Here is a 22,203-nt window from a genome sequence, read left to right on the forward strand (position 1 = left end):
ATGGAGGGCATATCACCACCACAACAGCTGGATTTAAGGGCAAATGACCTTGCAGGAGAATGGCGTCGCTGGGTACGTTCTTTCAGTGACTATTTACTTGCTATCGATCTAGTAGGAACAAGTGGAGCTAATGAAAGGAGAAAATTAGCTCTATTTAGACATGTTGGTGGTGAAGATGTGAGAGAGCTGTATAGCCAAATGGAGTTCGTAGGCACTGACAATGAAGGAAATCCAGAAGAGATTGCTGAAGGTGCAACAGGCAGGAAAATAGATGATGTCCTGAAGCGGTTTCGAGAATATTGTAACCCAAGATCTGGTGTTATAGTAAGCCGGTATACTTTTCATAACTGCTCACAAAGTGGAGAACCCGTGGATGTGTACTTAATGAAACTCAGGCGCGCAGCTGAGAGCTGTGAGTTTGGCAATCAACGAGATTCTCTAATCAGAGATAAACTACTTTTTGGACTAGATGATCATAAACTCAGAGATAAAATGATGCGTGAACCAGATGAACGTTTAACTCTTGATTATGTTATAAAGGCTCTACGAATTGCCGAGGTTTCTAAGAATGCACAGAACTCCAGTGAAAAGCCCACAGAGGTGAGTTTTGTCACATCCCACAAGAATGGTTCCAAATTAGGAAATGATAAACCAAAGATTTCATGTAACAAATGTGGTCGACGGCATGTTCGAAATCGATGTCCTGCTTTCGGAACAACTTGTCGAAAATGTAAACGGAAAAATCACTGGGAGTCAGTATGTACCAATGAGGTTACTCAAGCCGTAAGCGAGTTACAGGTTGCTGATAATAATGAAGCTAATTCTGACGAAGTGTTTCTTGGCGAAATATTTGACATAGACAGCGTAGGTCTAGAGGCCGGTTCATGGTATTCCAACGTGAGGGTTGACACTGACATTAAAAAGAATCAATTGATGAGATTCAAATTGGACACTGGTGCGGCCCTGAGCGTTTGTGGTCCTCAACATTGCGTAGGAACTCAATACCCATCTACAAAGAAGCTGTATGGACCAGGTCGTACACTTCTCAATTGCATCGGCATCATTTCTGGTAAACTTACTGCGGGTCGGGAGAAAATAACAGAAGACATATATGTCATAGAAAACCAAAACACCCCGTTATTGAGTAGAAAAGCATGTGAAAGCCTCAAGTTTGTCACCGTTGACAAAAGCAGGTGCGAAATCGGGTCTATACGCGTCAGTGATAGTTTGTTCAAAGGACTAGGTAAGCTTGATACAGAATATTCCATTACCTTGGATGAAAACGCAAAGCCGTTTGCATTGCATGTTCCACGCCCGATTCCATTCCCGCTTCGACAGAAAGCTAATATTGCACTTGAGAAAATGGTTGAAGACGGGGTAATTGTAGCCATAGAAGAACCAACGCAGTGGGTGGCACCAATGGTGGTAGTGCCGAAACCTGGGCAAGACAAGGTCAGGATTTGTACTGATTTCACAGAACTCAATAAATATGTACTCAGAGAAGTTCACCCTATGGCCACAGTAGAGGAAAGCCTGGCATCCATAAGAGGTGGCAAAGTGTTCTCAAAAATCGATGCCAATAGCGGTTTCTGGCAGATTCCGTTGTCAGATGAATCCAGTAAGTTGACTACTTTCATTACGCATCGTGGCCGATATCGATATTTAAGACTCCCACAAGGACTAAACAGTGCCCCAGAGATCTTTCAAGCTGAAATGAACAGGATTTTGGGGGATCTTGAGGGTCTTATAGTACACATGGACGATATACTAGTGGTTGGACAATCTACAGAACAACACGATTCAAGACTCAGCGTAGTATTAAGGCGACTCGAACAAGCTGGAATGACTTTGAACAAGTCCAAATGCCAGTTTGGGGTATCTAAAGTGCAGTTTCTAGGATATGTCATTGATCAGTTTGGAATCCACACAGGACCAAGAGTGCAAGGCATCTTGGAGTTTCCTACTCCTGCTAATGTAACCGGAGTAAGGAGTTTTCTCGGATTAGCTAATCAATACGCGCGGTTTTCTCCTCAGCTGGCTGATGTTACCAAACCTTTGAGAGATTTACTTCGCAAAGATGTGGACTGGATGTGGGGTTACGGTCAGCAGGAAGCCTTCCAGAAGGTGAAAGAGATATTTGCCAATCCACCGGTACTGGCGACATATGATCCTACCAGAGAGACTATAATCACAACAGATGCTAGTAATCAAGGATTGGGAGCCACCTTAAGTCAGGTGCAACCAGATGGCACTCGAAGACTAGTCGCTGCAGCGAGCCGCTCTCTAAGCGATACAGAACAACGGTATGCGGCTATTGAAAAAGAGGCTTTAGGAGTCTGCTGGGCTCTAGAAAAATTCTCCCAGTACATTCTAGGGATGAAGAAAGTTTTGATTGAAACAGATCACAAGCCGTTAATCACACTGTTCGGAAATCTATTCCTAGACCGGCTACCCGCAAGAATTCAAGGTTTTAAGCTCAGGCTACAGATTCGATTATAGAATTACACACATCAGTGGGAAAGACAATATCGCGGCTGATGCCCTATCGCGGAATACATCTACCAAACCTGACGAGGCAGATGCTCAACGGGTGGAAGAAGTTGAGACAGTAGTAAATGGTGGTGTGAGGTTAAATGGCTTATATACCAGGTTGGAACAAATGAAAATAGACCAAAGAAACGATGAAACCCTAAGCAAAGTGCTTCAGTTTGTCAGTGAAGGTTGGCCAGCATATTTATCATCCACGGACACTCTCATGCAGCCTTATTTCAAACGAAAAGCTTTTCTCTGCATCAACAAAGGGTTTCTGATGATGGGAAATCGACTGGTGATACCGCTAAATCAAAGAAGTAAAGTATTAGAGGATATACACAGGGGTCACCTGGGAGTAACCAAATGTCAGACTCGTGCGAGAAATAGTTTGTGGTGGCCGTGCATGTCCAAAGCTATCGAGACAATGGTTGGCCAATGCCAGATCTGCCAAAAAGACTCTAATACTTCATTTGAAACTCTGAGACCTACAGCCACCCCGGATCGCCCCTGGCAAGTCGTTGGTTCGGACTTATTCCATTTTCAGGGTCAGACATACTTATTAGTTGTGGACTATTATTCCCGATTTCCTGAGATCGCATTGCTGGGTAAGGATAGCACATCTAAGAATGTGATAAATCACATGAGAAGCATTTTCTCGCGACATGGGATACCAGAATGCGTCATTTCCGACAACGGTCCCCAATACTCTGCACAGGACTTCGTGGAATTTGCAGAGACATATGGATTCACTCAGGTCACAAGCAGCCCTCATTACCCGAGAGGGAATGGCGCTGCCGAAAGGGCAGTGCAGACTATTAAGAAAATGCTAACAAAAGAAAAGGATCCTTATCTGGCCCTTCTGGCATTCCGGACATCCCCTCAACTGGGATTATACTCTCCCGCTGAGTTACTGATGGGCAGAGTACTAAGAACCACTGTAACATGTCATCCTGATGCACTGATACCCAAACTACCAGATCACGAGCAATTTAAAAAGAAAAATGACTCGTACAAAGATCAAATGAAAATCAATCATGACAGTAATACTCGCGTAAAAGATTTACGACCGCTAGAGAAAAACAGTGCAGTCTATATACGAGATAACCATCGTGACGGTGTTATAGAAAATCGACCGAATGTAAACAATCGAGCTGTACAAATCACTTGTGATAATGGCAGAATCGTGACACGTAATCGGTCCGCAGTTGTACCTACTCAGCCAGCTACTCAAGCTCCAAATACACTCACCACTCGCTCAGGGCGAACCGTTAAGCCCCCTTCGTACCTTACTGACTACGAGTTGTGAATCCCAACGTACGTTGTAAGGTTGCCTGTTAATTAGTATTATACTCATGGACAATATAATTCAGTATAATCACGTTTCTAATATTTTGTGAAAATTAGTTTTATTAACCAACATCATTACATGCTTTGTAATCTAGAAAAGGGATGTTGTATTTTGTGTTAGTTGTTTTCTCCTGCATACATATTTTATTGTGTTAGTTGTCTGCTCTTACATAACCTAAGTTCTCAGCATTATGATATAACCTGGTTTCTTGAGGGTTTAATAAAGTTCCCTTCCAGTTGAACTTGCATCCGAATCTGACGGTAATAATTTGTCAGAAAAATAATCCTGGTATAATCCTAAATATTAATGGCTTTAATACTCACATCTGACAAATTAAACAGCTTGTTTCAAATTAAATGCTTCTAATGTAAAGTTTAAAACGTTTTTATCAAAAAGTATAGAGATTTTTCTATCACTTGAGATTGGTTTGTTGTTTGAGGTGATGTTATTGCCAAGACGTTTTTTTAGATTGACATTGGCAAAACTTGATCGTTGTTGAAATGCTCAAAAGAAAAGACATCTTTTTCTTTTGAGCGTTTTACCCACGATCAATTTTGCCGATTTTTCTTGAAGTTTATGCAACTTCAAGAAAAAGTTACCAAAGAAAAATCCCTTACTTTACCTGGGATTCGTTAAGAGCAACACTCCGAGGCAGTTCAATTAAAAGTTTTACGAAGTTTAACGGTACATTGTATATCACTCACGCTTTTTGAATGGATACTTATTGAATGTACACACGTATTCTGTGTTTAGGTCAAACGATGAATAGTTTTTTTAGCTAAGACAACGTATAGGTTTAATAAGAAGAATTTTAAGACGTTTTAAACATTCAACATTCCGACGTTGATTCAACACGGAATCAACGTCGGAAAACTATTCGTCACGGGCTAGCCGGGTCACGCACTCAAGGATTTTCGCCACGCACATACAAAACAACATGCTGTTTTTGTTTTGTATGTGCGTGGCGAAAATCCTTGCGCCCGTGACCCGGCAAGCCCGTGCTATTAATCGTATAGCAGTATAAATCAAATTGGACCAAACCATTGAACTTAAAACCCCTGGAATGGCAAGTGGTCATTCGCGAGTACGGAAATCCGGTCGACGCCATTATCAGTTAATGTTCAAGTTAATTTCATTGTGTTCAATGTGAGAAAGAAATCTAATTTCAGATTTAACAGCTATGGAAGGTCACGAATACACCGCTCAATCAAAGGAACAGACTACTGAGATTGCTACTAATAATTTATGTACGAGAGATAAGGGTGTAGGTGCACAGTGCTATTGCTATTCCATGAACTGCAAAAACCGCAAGAATGGACTTTTAAAGGAAAAGGCATGACATTTCACAAGTGAGTCACTTCTACTACTAGTTATGTTACTATTGCTCAAGTCTACGACTACTAATAGTTGTGCTACTACTAGTTAGTACTGCCACTGGTTAATTCTACTACACTAGTCACTGGGTGAGTGAGAGTCGATCAGTGTCACTACTGAGTGTACGAGTTTGACTGTATTTTGTCGGTGATTAGATAAATTTATAAGCTAGTGAGTGAAATGTTCTTCCTTTAGAACGAAGGTTTTTTATTATTTAAATTTGGAATTTTTATATTAATATTTTGGAACTACAACCCATTAGGTTATTTCTAAATATTTATATTTGAAGGAAGTGTTTGTCGTGCTTATATTATTTATTGTTGTACCTGGATCTAGCTAGCAGTAAGGAGATAAAAGTAATAATACTATTGTTATTACTACTGTTGCTAACTAACTACTACAGTTTCATTTTAATTTTTAGATTTCCAAACAAAGCAACTGAGAACTCTCGTTATTTACAATGGTATCGCAACCGCAGAAGAGTGAATAAGCCTGATCCTTGAGCACTTATCTGCAACGAACATTTCAATGATCCATGTTTTAACAGCAGGTTAAAACGTTCGACTGAAGTCATTTAAAGGTAATATTTTTCAATGTTGAATGATACTTTTCAATGATTAAATTTAAAACCAAATTGTCAAGCACAGTGCTGCAAGGTTGCTCAACTTAAAGTAGCTATATCTAAAAAAATTTTAGAAACCTCAAACAGCACCCAAAACAGTGACAGCTGCCACAGCAAGTGCCTATGAATATGTCTGCAGCTTAGCAGTTGTGTGATCTGTTCTTTGTGATTCTTCATCTTCGTTTCTGGGATTTAATGTCCAACGCATAAATTATGCTGTCCTTTTTATCAAATGTTAACTGTGTAAATGTTTTTTTCATTTCCTAGTTGTTGTAATAAAACTACATAATACTCCTGCAAATCATAAATTCCAAATTGATAGCAATAACTTGCAATTTAGAACACAAAACATCTTTTTGGAACAAAAAAATCAAAAAAATCTATTTAAATAAAAAAAATCAAATAAAGCAATAGAAATTGATTTTTTTGATTTAAAAAAAATCATCGATTTTTAACAACCCTGCCTACAACACAACTGGGTAAGACATGGTGAATCTTTTCATATTAAATAACGGTAATGTGAATTTTGTTGCAAGTCAACCATTAAGCTTTATGCCTAAGATGGGTGTGAATGACTTCCAGTGAAAATTGCTACATTTTCATTTTACATAGCGATATGGTAGCATTTTGAGCTGTTTTATTTTCATTTATTTTATTACTTGTATGGTTGTTTATTAAGGGTACTATGTTTATGTGAATAAGACATTCATTTTTGTTGATTTTATGTAATTGTTATAATTGATGCTTTTGTTTAGGGGGTTGGAATAATAATCCTACTGTTACTCAGTTTAAGGCTACCTTCGCAAACTTATCAGCAAATGTGGTGCAGAATCAGATGCTAGTAAGACAGGTAATGTTACTGCTCAAAACGAGATTCTCATCATACAGGCTACTCCAGAAGTTGATCAGTTTGTGGAACTCAATGTCAAATTTCAGATGTCAAATTTCTGTTATAGGTAACAGTATAGTCTATATAGCTGGCTACATTGTGCAAAAGCTAACTAAAGTGCTGTCGTCACATTGGCTGTCAGTTGCTGGTTACCACTAAGTCAAGTATCCAGTACCGACATCTCTGTACTCTACTCAAGCTACAAAACAATGGAGGATTGGTGCGTCCATCAGACGATGTCATCAGGATCCTGCTAGTTGCAGATCAATACTTTCGTATTCATACAAAGCCAGATCCACTCCATTGTGTGGTGTATTTTATCAGTAGTGTAAGGTCTAGTGATGTGTTATGCTTTGGGAAACACCTTACGGATACGGCAGATGGCATATCCAACCACTGCGTCATTGATGAAAAACTTTATTCAGTTGTTTTATGATCTCCGACAGCATCATTATGCTAAAATCCTGCACTCAAACTGCAAGGTGCATCTTTGTGGCATACAATACTAAAGTAGTACTTTTTAAAGGCCAGTAACAATATAATCACTGTAATATTCATCTGCAGCTGTTGTTGTGCTGTTATTCCTAATCTAATTTAGTTCTAAGAAACTGCTGCACCTTGGCTCAATATCCACTTCTATACAAATCTCCTTTTACACAGTTTCTGTAACGTGTATATATAAGTTTAATCATCTGATTACACTAATTCCTGCATTTCCTTGTTTGCATTAGTTTGATTATTCTCTATTACAACGGTTTTTAATTTCCGTTTAGTTGTTGCAGTAGTTCATTCCATCTTTTACAGATACTGTATTATACATATCATACATTCATAAGCTATTATCACTTAAATCTTGAAAACAGTTTCTGTTTTGGCAGCATACCTATGTGTTGTTTTTATCGAAATACTTCATGTGCTAAGTTTTTCCATATGCATTTATGCTTATGTAATATAAATTTTAATATAATGGAACAGTTGTTATTTGCCTGAATATATCATTTGCTGAGTTTATGCATTTGTAATACAACAGTTTGTATGAGTAACATGGTCCACGAAAATCTATTATACATCTACTTATCATTTGATATATCCTACTCCATATGTTATAAATAGGTTTTCTTCTATCAGGGCACTCTAAACGTTGTGTAGGAGTAGCTTTCATTAACACCCAGCTGGAAAATAACTATTCAACATGTACATTTGTCATTTTTCACCGTTTGTTTACAAACGGAACTAGCATTCGATTAGCTCTCCAATATGGCGCATACGTTTACGTATTATTATCAACGTAAAAGTCACGTGATTGCCATTCCAGGGGTTTTAAGTTCAATGGACCAAACCTTTAGAAAAGTCGTTGACAAAATTATTTTGCCGATGGTGGTAATAACAACGCTTATGAATTACGAAAAGATGAGGTTTACCTCTATGGCTTTGAATAAAGTGATTTTCTAAAGCGATAACAACCGTTTCGGTAGCCGTTGGGCAAAAAAACAGTTCGAATTAACAGTGTTGAATTCGAGTTATCTATAGCAATTTATCATTACCTGGGAACGGACCAAAGAAACTGTTCGAATTAACCATGTTTTCGAGCTATCCGTGGCCGAGTTATCCATGTTTGACTGTATTGCTTAGTTAACGAATCAAGTTATGTGGCTGAGTTCGTACGGTGTCTGACTGGCAAATTGGATAGTTTGACATCAATTCCTCTGCGATACAAAATTATTATTCAAAAAATTCAAAAGCTAATGCTTGGCATTTAAAATGATGGGCGACCAACTTTGAGAAATATATATAGACTAGCTGTACTACCCGGCGTTGCCCGGGCAATAAAAACCTCTTTGGACAGAAAATGTGATTTTATATAACATACCATATACAACATTTACCAGTCTAACTTTCAAATTTCACATCGAGAGAAAATATTGTTAAGCTATTCAATTGAATGAAGAAGAAAATGAAACAACTGTAAAGATTTTCAAGGTTTTTCAAAGAGCTACAACTTTTAAATTTCATATCATGATAGAAGTGTTTTGTTGAAATAAATTAGGAAGAAAACAAACTGTAAATGTGTTTAAATGTAAATGTGAAATCATTAGCAACTAATTGCTAAATATAGTATGTTTAGCTATGTTAACAGTAAAAAATTATTTATTAAATAAGGTAATAAAAAAGTCATGGACAACCAAATTATTTTTGTTTAACATATAACAGCTTCTACCTCTTTAACTTTCAAACTACATATCATGAGAAGAGTATTTTGTGTAATTTTAATAAATTAAGAGAGAAAATAAAAACAACCGTAAAAGTTTTTAAACATTTTTCAAACATTTGTAACTTTTAACATTTATATCATGAGGAAAAGGTTTTGTGCAGGACCACTAAAATTGAAATAAAAAAACTGTAAAGGTTATCAAACCACTGTAAATTTAAACTTTCACAACTTTAAGCGATGTGTTGGAAGGTGGTTTGAAAACCGAGTTGTTCAAAATCCTAAACAATTTTTTCCATTAAAATAAAACTATGTAAATTATATGATCCGTTCAAAGACAAGAAAACAACTTCAGTTAAGTATTTTTTAAACATTTTACACCATAAGCTGCACTGAATACTGCATACTATAAATAGAAACGGGTAGATACAGATCGTGCTTAATTTTAATAAAATGTTTTCTATTTATCATCATGGAAAACGACAACAAAAGTAAAAATTATGTTAGACTGGCTTTTGAAACATCAAAATTATTAGATTTAACATACAATACTAAAAATTGCAGAAATTTATAATGAAACAGCAAAAAATGCAACATATCAGTTACATCAAAAACAGCAATGGCACATTTAGTTCCCATATTTAAAAGAAAATCCACCTCCAAAACAATTTAGGGTAACTCGGCTGGAGGGCTTTTCTCCTTAGCAAATTTCTTTGGTAAAGTGAACATCGTGCCAGATGGTTCCTCTCTTTTTGTAGAGAAATTATAAAGCGTAAAATGCTTCTCTGTTTGTTCCGTTTCCGAATCTTTTCTATTTCCAACGCTCATGTTCCAGTTTGGTTGAGAACCAAATTTATGTTCGAGCTCCGATACGAAAAAATCTCAAAATCTTTGATCAAAAACTTAAGGCTAAAATATTTATTACATTCATGGTGTATCCGCTGCATAAAATTGTAATTGATCGACATGGTGTTCTAGCTCAGGGGTAGAGCATCCAGATAAGGACCTTTTCGATGCAATCGTTGTGAGTTCAAATTCATCAGAATGCGGAATTTATATATCAAGATTTTAAGATCTATAGCCGGAATGCAGACAAACGACAGATGACGACAGAATACAGACATACTTTGAGAAATATATACACAGATGGAGAAATATTTCTATATATATTGCCTAACTTTGAAATCTCGCGGCCTTGTTGTTACAGACAGCAAATTGAATTTACTAGCAAATGTTGTTAGACCAATAATATCTTAATCAACTGTCTGTATTTCGTCGGTGAAAATGTAAAGATAATAATAATATTTATAAAACTTCTACCTATGTAAGCCATAACATTTTACCATAATACTTTTATTAAAAAAATGGTTCGAGCGAAAAAATGATATGTAGATCATTTTTACACAAAACAGGTAATCTACATAAATTGTAGTTGAAAGAGTTTCATAGGAAACTCTCGTTTCATCTATTATGTATGGGCTGCTATGAGTATAGTGCTGCTAAGTTCATTTATATATCAAAACTGCTGTTGTATATTTCTTGTCAATTTTATTTGAAAAAAGCACCCATGTATGATCATTGCTCATTTATACTTTACTAATACGCTGACATCCTAGTGTGCTGCTAGCGATTTTCAAAGAGGCAGGTTATAATTATTAATTTTAATTGTAATTAAAATTACTATACGCAGATAATTATCTTATCAATTACCTTTGGATTGTGGAAGTATGAAATGCACCACTACTTTCAACAATACATTGCAACACTTTTTTCATTGCCCTGAGTAGAAAACACAGCAAATTACTACTCAGGAACAGCTATTGTCCTATGCGTTTTTACATGCAAGCCAACTTGCTTCTCTGTGTCACCCTAATATTCTACATGTGAAGTTTTTCCATTCCATCAACACAGCTTACTATCTATAGGCCAGCTATTTTGGATGGTGACCAGGTGCAATATACAAACAGCCTAACCAGATTTTTTTTGTAAAAACTTTTCTTGGGTTATATAGCTTATTACACCCAAACTCTAATAGTTCGTAGTTCATCAGAGTACTACAAGTAGGACAAATATTTACATGCATCTTACAACAAGCAGCTGATAGCGATCCTGAAAAGCTGACATTTCCAATGTTCCATATCATAATGAGTAAAATATAGTACACTTTAATAAAATGAAACATAAAACATGATGGATATATGCGGCATCATCTGATTAATCTATTAGCAAAGTTTTTAATTTTGGATAATCATAAATAAACAGCGTAAATGATACAAAAAAGAGGATAAATCCAAATACTGATGATTAACTATCACAATATAAAACCAGATACTGTATTATATAGTACTTGTGCGCCCTTACCTACTGTCTTTATAAGGGACACTTTTCAAATTGGAAAAGAGACACAAAGGCCTAAATAACAACAGGTGTCTGTACGCCTCTATACTATGCTACCATATTAGAAAAGAAAGTTAATGTTCATGGAATATGGTAATTAACTATTCATTAAATAAACAGAGATCAAAAACTGCTAGAAGTACGTTTAATGAAAACAATTACTCATTATTTAAAGTTCATAAGGTCAAAGTTGCCTTTTCTGTTCTGACTGCATGTTGGTTCTAGGCAACTTTGATATCAGGTTGCTCGTTGTGTTAAGGTAGACTACTACTACAGCAATAAAAGTCCAATGAAAGGATCAACTATTGTGACACTTCAATCGGGCCCATTAGCTCATTTAATTAAACGACCAGTTTCATGGTTGAAGTCTAAGGGCTTGATGCTCGTATAGTCCAATATTAAAGACATTTCAGTAACTGAGCGTACAAAATTTTGTGAGTGCATGAAAGATGCGCACAGAACAGCAGCTACTATAAAGCAAAAGTAAAAAGCTCTAACACTCATATCGTCTTTATCAGTTCTAAAAATGTAACAATGATATTGTAGCATTTTCTAAAAATACTTTTTACAAAGACCATATTTTTAAACTGTCAGCCTCGTAAAAATGAAAAAATAAGATTAATTTACCTGAGTGTAGAATAAGGTAAAAGTTATTGCAAGTCTCAGTAAAGTGTAATGCTCCAAGGTAGTTGTAGTAGTCAGGCTATAGGTGTTCTTTTACGGCTGCTCATATACTAGTCACTGCTAGTCTTTTCTGTGTATTAGATAATCAATAAAAAACAAAACAACTGTGAATCCCCTAACAATACCAACATTGTATATGATCTGCTATTGAGTCAATGAACAAAGGCACGATGAAAATAACATTGCTTCCGCTGGAACCATACTTGCCTAACTACAGAGCTCAACTTAACATGAGAAGAATGTAGGTCAACCAATTGAGACAACTCCATTAAAAAGGTTTTCCTGTACCTGCATTTTGATCAGTTAATCTAAAATACAAAGAGTTTGTACTGAGTTTGCAATGCCATACTGTGTGTATCGTTATATTTTGCCAGAGTCTTTTCATTGTAATAGCTTGTACGCTTATAAGTTCGCGGAAGTAACATGACATCACAAGAATAGCTTGACGTAGAAAAGAATACTGTTGGACATGGAAAGAGGTTTAGTGAGAGGAATCATAAGGTTTTTTAGGGTTTTCCTTTTGGCTACTAGTGTAGTTATATTATTGTTAGCTAATAATAATGTGATGCAACATCTTTGCGGAGCCTTGCGGAGCCTTGCGGAGCCATGCGGAGCCTTGCGGAGCCTTGCGGAGCCATGCGGAGCCATGCGGAGCCTTGCGGAGCCTTGCGGAGCCTTGCGGGGCTTTGCGAAGCCTTGCGGACCCTTGCGGAGCCTTGCGGAGCCTTGCGAAGCCTGGCAGAGCCTTGCGAAACCTTGCAGAATTTTGCGGAGCCTTGCGAAGCCTTGCGGAGCCTAGCAAAGCCTAGCGGAGCCTAGCGGAGCCTAGCGGAGCCTAGCGGAGTCTAGCGGAGCCTTGCGGAGCCTTACAGAGCCTAGCGGCACAAGTGTTTTGCTGCGTACCATGCTTTAGGCGCAACTGCTCATACTAAAACACTAGCATAAACTTAAGAAGATTTGCTATGCATACTAATATGCTGACAGTCTGGTGCGCCATGAGAGATTGTTATGAGTAAGAGTATGTGCATAATTGTTCTATTCTGCAGCAAAGTCATGGAGTTGCGTATATGTTGCCTTGATTGGCTATTAATGAAAATACATCAGTTTGATTCTAGTTCAAGACAATTATTATATGAGACTTTATCATCGGTTCAGACTGATGGACGCAGTTCTCATTATAGTAAATTCTTTTTTCTGTATATGTATATATATATGCATATATATATATATATATATATACTAGCTGTGCTATCCGACGTTGCCCAGGTAATAAAAAGTCTTTTTGGACTGAAAATTGATGTCTATTTTACATCTGACAACATTTTTCATTCTAACTTTCAAACAACATATCATGAGAAAAAAATTTTGTGTAGTTGAAATCAATTTGGAAAGAAAATTAAAACAACTGCAAAGGTTTTCAAACTTTGTCAAAAAATTGTAACTTTCAAACTTCCTATCTTGAGGAAAGGGTTTTGTGCAAGACAACTAAATTTAAAGTAAATAAAACAACTGTAAAGGTTTTCAAACAACTATAAGTTTAAAATTTCATAACTTGAAGGAAGTGTTTCGTTGAAATAAATTAGGAGGAAAATTAACATGTAAAAGTTGTTAAATGTAAATGTGAACTCATTAGAGAGTAATGGCTCAATATAGTCTATTCTACTGGGATTACAATCAAAAATTATTTGGTATACACTTACAGGTATATGATTTCAGCTTTTTTCAGTGTTGGCATGCAAAAATTGGGATACAAAAATATCGTAGGCTATAGACGTACTTAGAGTGGTATAGAAACCCATCGTCATTATCTGATGTAATCACTTCCTGGTAAAAATCATCAACATTAAAAATAGAACCAAAATGCTATGTTATCTTTAGTAACTATAGGTAACTATTTGAGTGTGTGTCCACCTTATGGAGCGGTTTTTCCTTTTTTCGTCGTATGAATTTTGATCGTACGAAGCGTACTGAATTATAATGGTGATGAGTAGTTAATAAATTATAGAGCGGTGTTTCTTTTTTCCATTTGGTCGTATGAAGCCAAATGAATTAATAGGTATGAGTAGTAAATAGCGTACTTTCTGACTATTAGCCTGCTACTTTTTTTCTGATGATTTGAGGCAAACGTCTTATAACTATAAGGGGGCGGCTTTTCTGTGTTTTTTTTCACTGCTAATGCGCATTATATCCGGCTAGTGCGACTCTAGCGATGAAAGAAAAACCTATGCCTGATGGTACTGTTCCATTAGGCACTGAGCTAAAAAGTGTCGGTTATGTAGTAAATTAATAAACTTTACTACAAAATGTAAATGAATTAATGAATAATAAATTACATGTAATTAATATTTACTGTCAATGCGTATAGAGGGAGGCTCACGTGAAGGTTTGTTTTGGCGGCCACTGGAAAAAAAACATTGTTCTCGCCCACTAAATTTTCCACTTCAAAAATGTAAGTACATGTACTTCTCATTCAAGGTTGTATTGTCTATGAATTGCCACACCTCCACTACTTAAAAACGTTGGATTTGCCAATGTTCGTAATAGTAAACATGTTTATTTCATTCCGCAGCTGAGTTATTAATTTCTTTTTAGCTACCTTTACTCTAACTTACCACTACGACACATTCCTTCAAACAAATTATTATTGACTCATTGTAGATTACATTCACTGCTCTAAAGCCAAAGTCGGGCGTTAAAAATGCTATCTTGGTTATCGACAGCATCAAGTTTATTTTGACAGACTGTGGAGGTAGCATTTTCTCAATTTTATTGGATGAACAATATTATATCTATTTTCACGTGCATGATTCTAGCTTGAGTAGGGCTACAGGTTGTTTTTTGTTTTAATGGTTTAGAAGTGATCAAACAATAGCAAAATTATGCTTACATTAAAATATAGTTAAGCAAACTAACTCTGTTGTGACATTCATTAGTTTTAACTTGGAGAGGCGCTTTTTACTAATGTTTTATTAAACTTACTCTTCAGGCAAGCATTAACTGCGCCAAATATTTGGGCTGGTACTAGAAACCGATGAGTCAATTTGCATCTATTCATTAAGTCCTAATGACTCCTAAATAATAATCAAATTTGAATTTCTTATCCCAGGTTTTGTCATCAAACTGGAAAAAACATCAACCCGTTCCAAGTTTTAACTCTGAGACCAGCGATTCAGTTATACTTCTAATTTTGAAAGCTATAGCATGGCTCTCCTGCATCTACCTGTAGATATATTATAGCATGACATTCCTTGGCATGTTTCTGTGGGCAGCACATGTTCATTTTAAAACAAATTGATGTCTCTACCATGAATTTTGTTATTTTATTCAGATGCGGACAAAGGCACCCATAATCCAATGACAACACTGTTTTCAAAGGTCACTGACTCATATGGGAGCTATACGGGATATGGGATGGAGCCATACGGGGTGCATTTTTTATCACCCATGTTCGGTCAACAACACTGTACCCTGCTACTTCATTGCGTCCAGTAAAGGGATCTACAGATAAAGTTAGGTTACGTTAGATAATTTGGACAGTTTTACCAATTAAAATGCTTACTTTTTCTAACGGTATTGAAGCAGTACAATGCCTCCCAAAAAGCTTACTGTCAAAATGCAATAACATATTGATTCCCGTAGAGAAAGAGATCAAATTCGAAAAGCAGCAGCTAGACAAGCACAAATTGCTGAGGAAATAGGGCTATGGCTAGAACAGGCCAGAACTACTACTGCAGCTGCTAGAAGAGCAAAAACTGCTAAACAAACACAGCTATGTCAAGAGCAGACCAGAATAGATGCTGCAGCTGCTAGAAGTGCAGGGACTGCTGAGCCGACCCAGCAGCGACTCAAACGGTTCAGACCAGCCGCTACAGTGGCCAGGCGTGCAGAAACCTCCGAGCAGATGCAACGGCAACAAGAACTTGATGCACTAGCTACATCAGCTGCTCAGTGAGATGAACTTCTAGAGCAGATTTAACGTTGACAACAGCAAGATGCACTAACTACATCAGTTGCTAAGAGGCGCCATGCATGGGCAGAAAACTTTGCACTTGACTACAATCCTGCAACACGGTATTGGGCCAAATTTTTTATGAGACGAATGTCTAAAAATGCTCCAGATGTAATGCCATATGTTGGAAGGATGAGAGGCCATATATGTAATTTATATAGTAGATTTTACTGAAAATAAATTTATTAACACAACCACATTACTGCTGCACAGTTTGTATATACCATGTCAAAACACAGGCTATAGACAACGAACTGGTGAATCATGATTAATGTTTTAAGCATGTAGAAGTCGTCATTCAATAAATGCTGGTAATAGCTCAGCAGTGCAATAGCAAAATATTTTGTAGAATTTCTCAAAATATGTAAAAGAAATTTCAAAATTGTCAGTTTGAAAAACTTCAGTTTGCCTAGCAATGTCAATTTCATTATCAGTTTTATTTACAAAAATTGGACAACTTTGGTTTGAGTGGTTTGAGACTGATGCATTGTAGACTAGCTGTAAAACACATGGCAGATCTCCCTTGTTCTTTCCAACATTATTGACATGTATGACTGTGTATGTGTATGCAGTCTGATCAGCACAAACATTTCAGTATATTGCATCTTTGGAGTTGTTTTACAGTAAGAAAAACAACTCTCAATAAACCTATTGATTTATGTGAATATGTTACCATACACGGGTAATGCAGCTAGTAGTAATCTATATATTTATTTTTCAAAGTATGTCTGTCTGCATACTATAGCTATAGCATTCCAGCTATAGCTATTAAAATCTTGGAAAAAGAATCCATACCAAAGAAGACTTTATCTCGGACCCTGCCTTTTACCAGTCCTATGCCCTACCCAGTAGGCCACAGAGATTGAGTTCATTGCTTGCCAATATAAGTCACTATTTGAGAGCACATACCCATTGGCTTTGCATATCACATTGGGTGATAGCATAAGTAAGTGATTGTCATTATTTAGCTTACTAAAATTTTCCATTGGCAATCTGCCAGGCTAATAGCAAGTGGCAGACAACTCTCATCACTTTTCTTGTTTATAAGCTGATTGTTAATACCCGGGCGACGCCGAGTAGCACAGCTAGTATTGTACATAATCGGTACACTAATATCAGGTTTTAAGTTTGAGATAAATTATTGTTGATTTTGTGTTCCGAACAAATTTATCCTAATAAAAAAATGAAGAAGCATCGAGTTGCTAATACTTGGGACCTAAAATATTTCAATAAAATTTTACTCACAAGTAAAATTGGCTTTGGCCAAAATACATGTATAGTAATTTAACCTTACGAAATATATTTCTTAACAGGGGTATAGTAACTCGTGACACATAAATAAAATAATCAGTGTGCGTTATAGCTATAGCCTGAATGACAGATATACAGACTATGAGAAATATATATATATATATATATATGTATGTATATATATATATATATATATATATATATATATATATATATATATACACTTGCCTACACATGTATGTACTAGGTGAATGCCAAGCGTTGCCCGGCTAATAAAAAATGTCCTTAGACAGAAAATTTATTTTCATTTAACATACCCAACATTTACCATTCCAACTTTTAAACTTTACATCATGAGAAAAGTGTTTTTGTGCAGGTCAAATAAATTAGAAAAAAGAATAAGACAACTTTGAAGGTGTTAAAACTTTTTCAAACAACGACAACTTTTAGATTTCATATCATGAAAGAATTGTTTTGTGGAAATAAATTAGGAATGAAAGTAAAACTGTAATTGTATCTAAATGTAAATAGTAAATTATTAGTAAGTATTGGATAAATTTAGCCTATTTTGCTATGATTACAATGAAAAAATATTTGGCATACAACGATATAAATTTAATTCATTTCAGTGTTGGCATCACAAGGCAAAGATATTGTATAGAGTAGTATAAAAACCCATGGTATTTACCTATTGCAAACACTTCCTGATTAATATCATCAAAATCATCATCATTAATATGGAGTAACAAAACAATATATATTAAGCTTAGTAACTATATAGTTCACTTACTAAAACTCTAGTGTATTTATTAGCTATGATCGGCAAAAACTTGTAACATTGCAATGTATTCTATGCAGTACCTACTATGGGAAAATCTTACATTCAAGACAGAAATGTAACGTAAACTCTGAATTTAACTCAAATTAATTTAGCTTACTCAACAAATACTTGAAAGCAGTTTTACCGTATATTTTAATAAACTTGAAACTTTTAGCTAAAATTTTATTACCTATCTGTTTGCTCTGCCATTTTTACTACAACAAATAATTCTAAGCTGAGATAGCCAGTAACGTATATCTAGTTCTGGCGTCATAAAAGGTATTTTGGCAAATATGTAGCATATAGACATTTTGTTTATTTCATTGTAATCAATACGACAACTGCCAAAGTTTAAATTTGAGAGAAACTTTTGTTGATATTATAGAGCAGAAAACTAATTTGCTCCAGCATGGTGAGAACAAAATAGCATTGTGTTTCATGGATTGAGGTAAAAAAAATTTATAACAAGAACATCTAAACCCGTGAGTACAATGCATAAACTAATACAACATTTTATCATGAGCAATCAGAAAAAGGTATGCAGTAAATAGTCAGAGTGATAGGATCATAAAAACCTTCAGAGACTTGTGGTTTGATGATTTGTTTAAAAACTTGCGGTTGCAATCTTTGTTAGTTCAATCCAGCCATAGGAGCATTGTTCATGCCTAGATTTTTAAAGCTATAGCTGGACAAGCAGGAAATGACAAACAAACGAAAAAATTTGAGAGTGATATGTTAATATACAGAGGTGTATACATAGGCAAATGCGTGGGCGTATGCGTGGGCGTATGCGCAGGCGTATGCGGGAACGTATGCGCGGGCGTATGCACGGGCGTATGGGCAAGCGTATGCACAGATGTATGTGCAGGCGTATGAGTAGTGGTATGCTTAGGGGTATGTGTATGCATAGACATAGGCATATGCTTAGGTGTAGAGGTAGGCATATATGTAGGATTGTACATAGGCATATACGCAGGCAAATATGTAGGCATATACTTCGGCCTAAACATAGGCATGCACATGTACATATACATAAGCATAAACATACAATAGGCATATATAGACATAGGTATATTTAAACATAGGCATGCATATAGGCCGCATATTGATCTGCTGCCTGTCATGATATAAGTTTTATATCCATAAACACATAGGCAACTTATTCACCAAAGAATGTGGGAAAAACTGTTTTTACATGTATATTGCTATATTTTGCTATTTCTCTACTTTTTTGTTACAATTAATAAACTGACTGTACTAACAAATTACATCTATGTCTATATCCTAAAATCTTATTATTATAACAATCCAGCTATTCAACAAGAGTCTCATTTCAAACGATTGTTCCTAATATTTTCCTTTTTTGGCTCATAGGAAGCTTGGAACACTTTTGCTTAATGATTTTTAAAGAAGCTGTTTGTATGCGTACATGAAAATATATTGATATTATTTTTGCAAAACTTTTTACTACCAAAGTCATAGTATTTTATCTAAAAAGTAATTATTTAAATTAGAAAGATTGATTAGAATGTAGATTACCTGTGGACAGAGTCTGTTTGACTTCATGAGGTAATACTAGTGAACCTTCATCAGAACAATTCACATTAAACAGACTGTCTTTGACAAATGTTTATTTCCTTATGCTTTCTCTCTAATAATTCATTATTGCCCTGTGTCATAGCCGTTATGTCATCAAGAAAAATGAAAAACCCAATGAGTCAGTCGCTAGTCATGAGACAGGAAACTTTGTTAAAGGAGCAAAGCAGCAAATGATTAATATATTTTTTTCACATCTAATCAATACCTTTGTTCGGTCATTGACAAATCTAAAAAAACAAAAGGGTCATATGTGTACAAGCAAAACCATAACTGCCTATATTAATAGTGCTTTTGTCTTAGCTTACATAAGCAGCTATTGCGTTACAGCATCTTTTGTAGTTGGTGTAATGTCAAATTATTTGCCCAGTAGAATGGATAGCAGTACTGCGCGCCATTATAGATTGTCACATTGTGTCACCAAGTACATAATTGTTGCTATTAGTAGTAGTATGTATGCTGGTTGAACAAGTGTCCTAAAATCTAAGTGTGCTGCAGTGATTAGAAGTTCAATTCCAGACTGGTGTAATATTTTTCTTGTCAGGTCATTACTGTGACTACGAACATACAGACAGATGAGCGTATACCACTCTTATTATAGTAAATATTTTTGTCACTAATTAAACTTCTACTCTCTCATTTGATCCCTAATCTACTTAACATAATTTCACAGTCACTGTCTCTTGACATTGTCTCACATATAATTTTACAAACATCCTTTCACAGATACTATCCTTTTACAAGCCTGAGAAACATGGTTTCATTGACATCATTTTACAGAAATCTTCTTACAGACATTGTCCCAAGGAAGTACAACAATTTTTGGCAATGTTTTATGATGTTGTCTCAAATCTAGTCTATCAGCTAATTAGTTGAAATTTCCTTTATATATATTAACATTTTTGTTGTTGTCATTCAAGTATATTGGTATAAAAGGCACTAAAACTTTTAAGCATTAAAAGAGCATCCACAGTAAAAATTACCTGCCAAAAGTTAAATAACAGCGTTAACTAAAATACCTCTAAATGCACAATTACTAAACCATTATCAATATGTTTCAATCTTTTAATTGTATGACTTTTTTGCCTTAGAGTAAATATTTGTTATGTTGCTTAAGAGACTGGAATATTGTAACGGATTCTATCAGCCTTTATTCAAGCATGATCTAGAGTGCAAGAAGTGCTGCATAAAATGCAAAAGAACTATGAATAGTTTGCTTCGACTTATTCAAAAGAATTCTCTTTAGTGGCGTAGCTACAACTATTCTGGTCTCTTAGTAAGAGCGCTTTCTATATATATGTATATGTTGTGAAATTAAGATTTGTCAGACTTACCATTAATAACTTAAAATTTATGAAGAGGATGATCAGGTACAGATATCATATTTTCCACACATCCGGACATAATATATTTCTAGCCGGCCTGTGTTCAAGACCAGCATCAAAAAGAAAAGAAGTCAAAATAAAAAGAGTGGAAGATCATGCTAGTAGTATGGTAGCAACAATAGAGGATGCTCTAATAGAGAAAATTTAAAAGTATGTGGAAACAGATGAAACGTATCAGACAGTGATGAAAGGAATAGAAACAGGATGGGAATCTGCAATATGTTAAGTTAAAAAGGTAAAGAAAAAGAAGGATGAGCTCAGTGTGGTGAATGGAATGATTATGTGGAAGGCTAGAGTTTACTTACCTATAAATATGAGACAGGAAATAATGGAAAAACTTCATAGTGGACATCAGGGCCAGGTCAAGACGGCCCGAAGGTGTCAAAATTCAGTGTGGCAGCTAAGTATGGGAAAGAAGATAGTAAAGATGGGAGAATGATGTGAAGCATGTATAAAGAATAGAAAGATATCACATGAGCCGATGAGTAACACTCCATTACCAGAGAAGCCTTGGCAAAAGATCGGAACAGACTTGTTTTAGTTCGAAGGAAAGCGCCAAGTTATTTTTTAAGGACTACTAGTCGAAATGGATAGAGGTAGTTCAGATGAATAATCAAACAGGAAAGGAATTGGCATTAAAATTCGCAGAAATAATAGTAAGGTTGGGAGCCCCGATGAAAGTACGTAGTGATAACGAACCATGTTACAACTTACCAGAATGGAAGGAAATTTAAAAGAAGTACAACATACTAAGGGAAGCTAGTAGTCCCATATATTCTGAAAGTAATGGTATAGTAGAGAGAGCGGTAGGCACAATAATCAGTCTGTGGAGGAAAAAGAAGGACAAGAATTTGGCTTTGCTAGCCTAAAGAACTACTCCACTGGAAAGTGTAAGTTGGCCAGATGAGTTAATGTGTAATAGAAGAATTCAACATGAGTTACCAGGAAAGCACCTAGTTGTACCCAATCTAGGACAATTGAAAGAGGAAATAGAGACCTAAAAGAGAGACTGAAAAACAATGTTGTCAAAGAGAATGTCTGTGTTGAAAGAATGGGACAAAGAATGAGTGAAATTAAATCATGAGGA

General features: G+C 35.8%; 1 protein-coding gene and 1 long non-coding RNA gene across 2 annotated transcripts; both read left to right on the forward strand.

Moving 5' to 3' along the window:
• Positions 1 to 2,499, forward strand: LOC137402482 (uncharacterized). The gene has a single exon (XM_068088984.1). The coding sequence runs from the start codon at positions 1 to 3 to the stop codon at positions 2,497 to 2,499; it is 2,499 nt and encodes an 832-aa protein (XP_067945085.1).
• A 2,474-nt stretch (positions 2,500 to 4,973) lies between these two features.
• LOC137401740 (uncharacterized) lies at positions 4,974 to 7,726 on the forward strand. The gene is made up of 3 exons (XR_010979386.1): positions 4,974 to 5,229; positions 5,676 to 5,834; positions 6,833 to 7,726. It is a non-coding gene; the product is annotated as an uncharacterized lncRNA (long non-coding RNA).
• The last annotated feature ends 14,477 nt before the right edge of the window (positions 7,727 to 22,203 follow it).

This window comes from Watersipora subatra, chromosome 8, assembly GCF_963576615.1.
Source record: "Watersipora subatra chromosome 8, tzWatSuba1.1, whole genome shotgun sequence".
NCBI lineage: Eukaryota > Metazoa > Bryozoa > Gymnolaemata > Cheilostomatida > Watersiporidae > Watersipora > Watersipora subatra.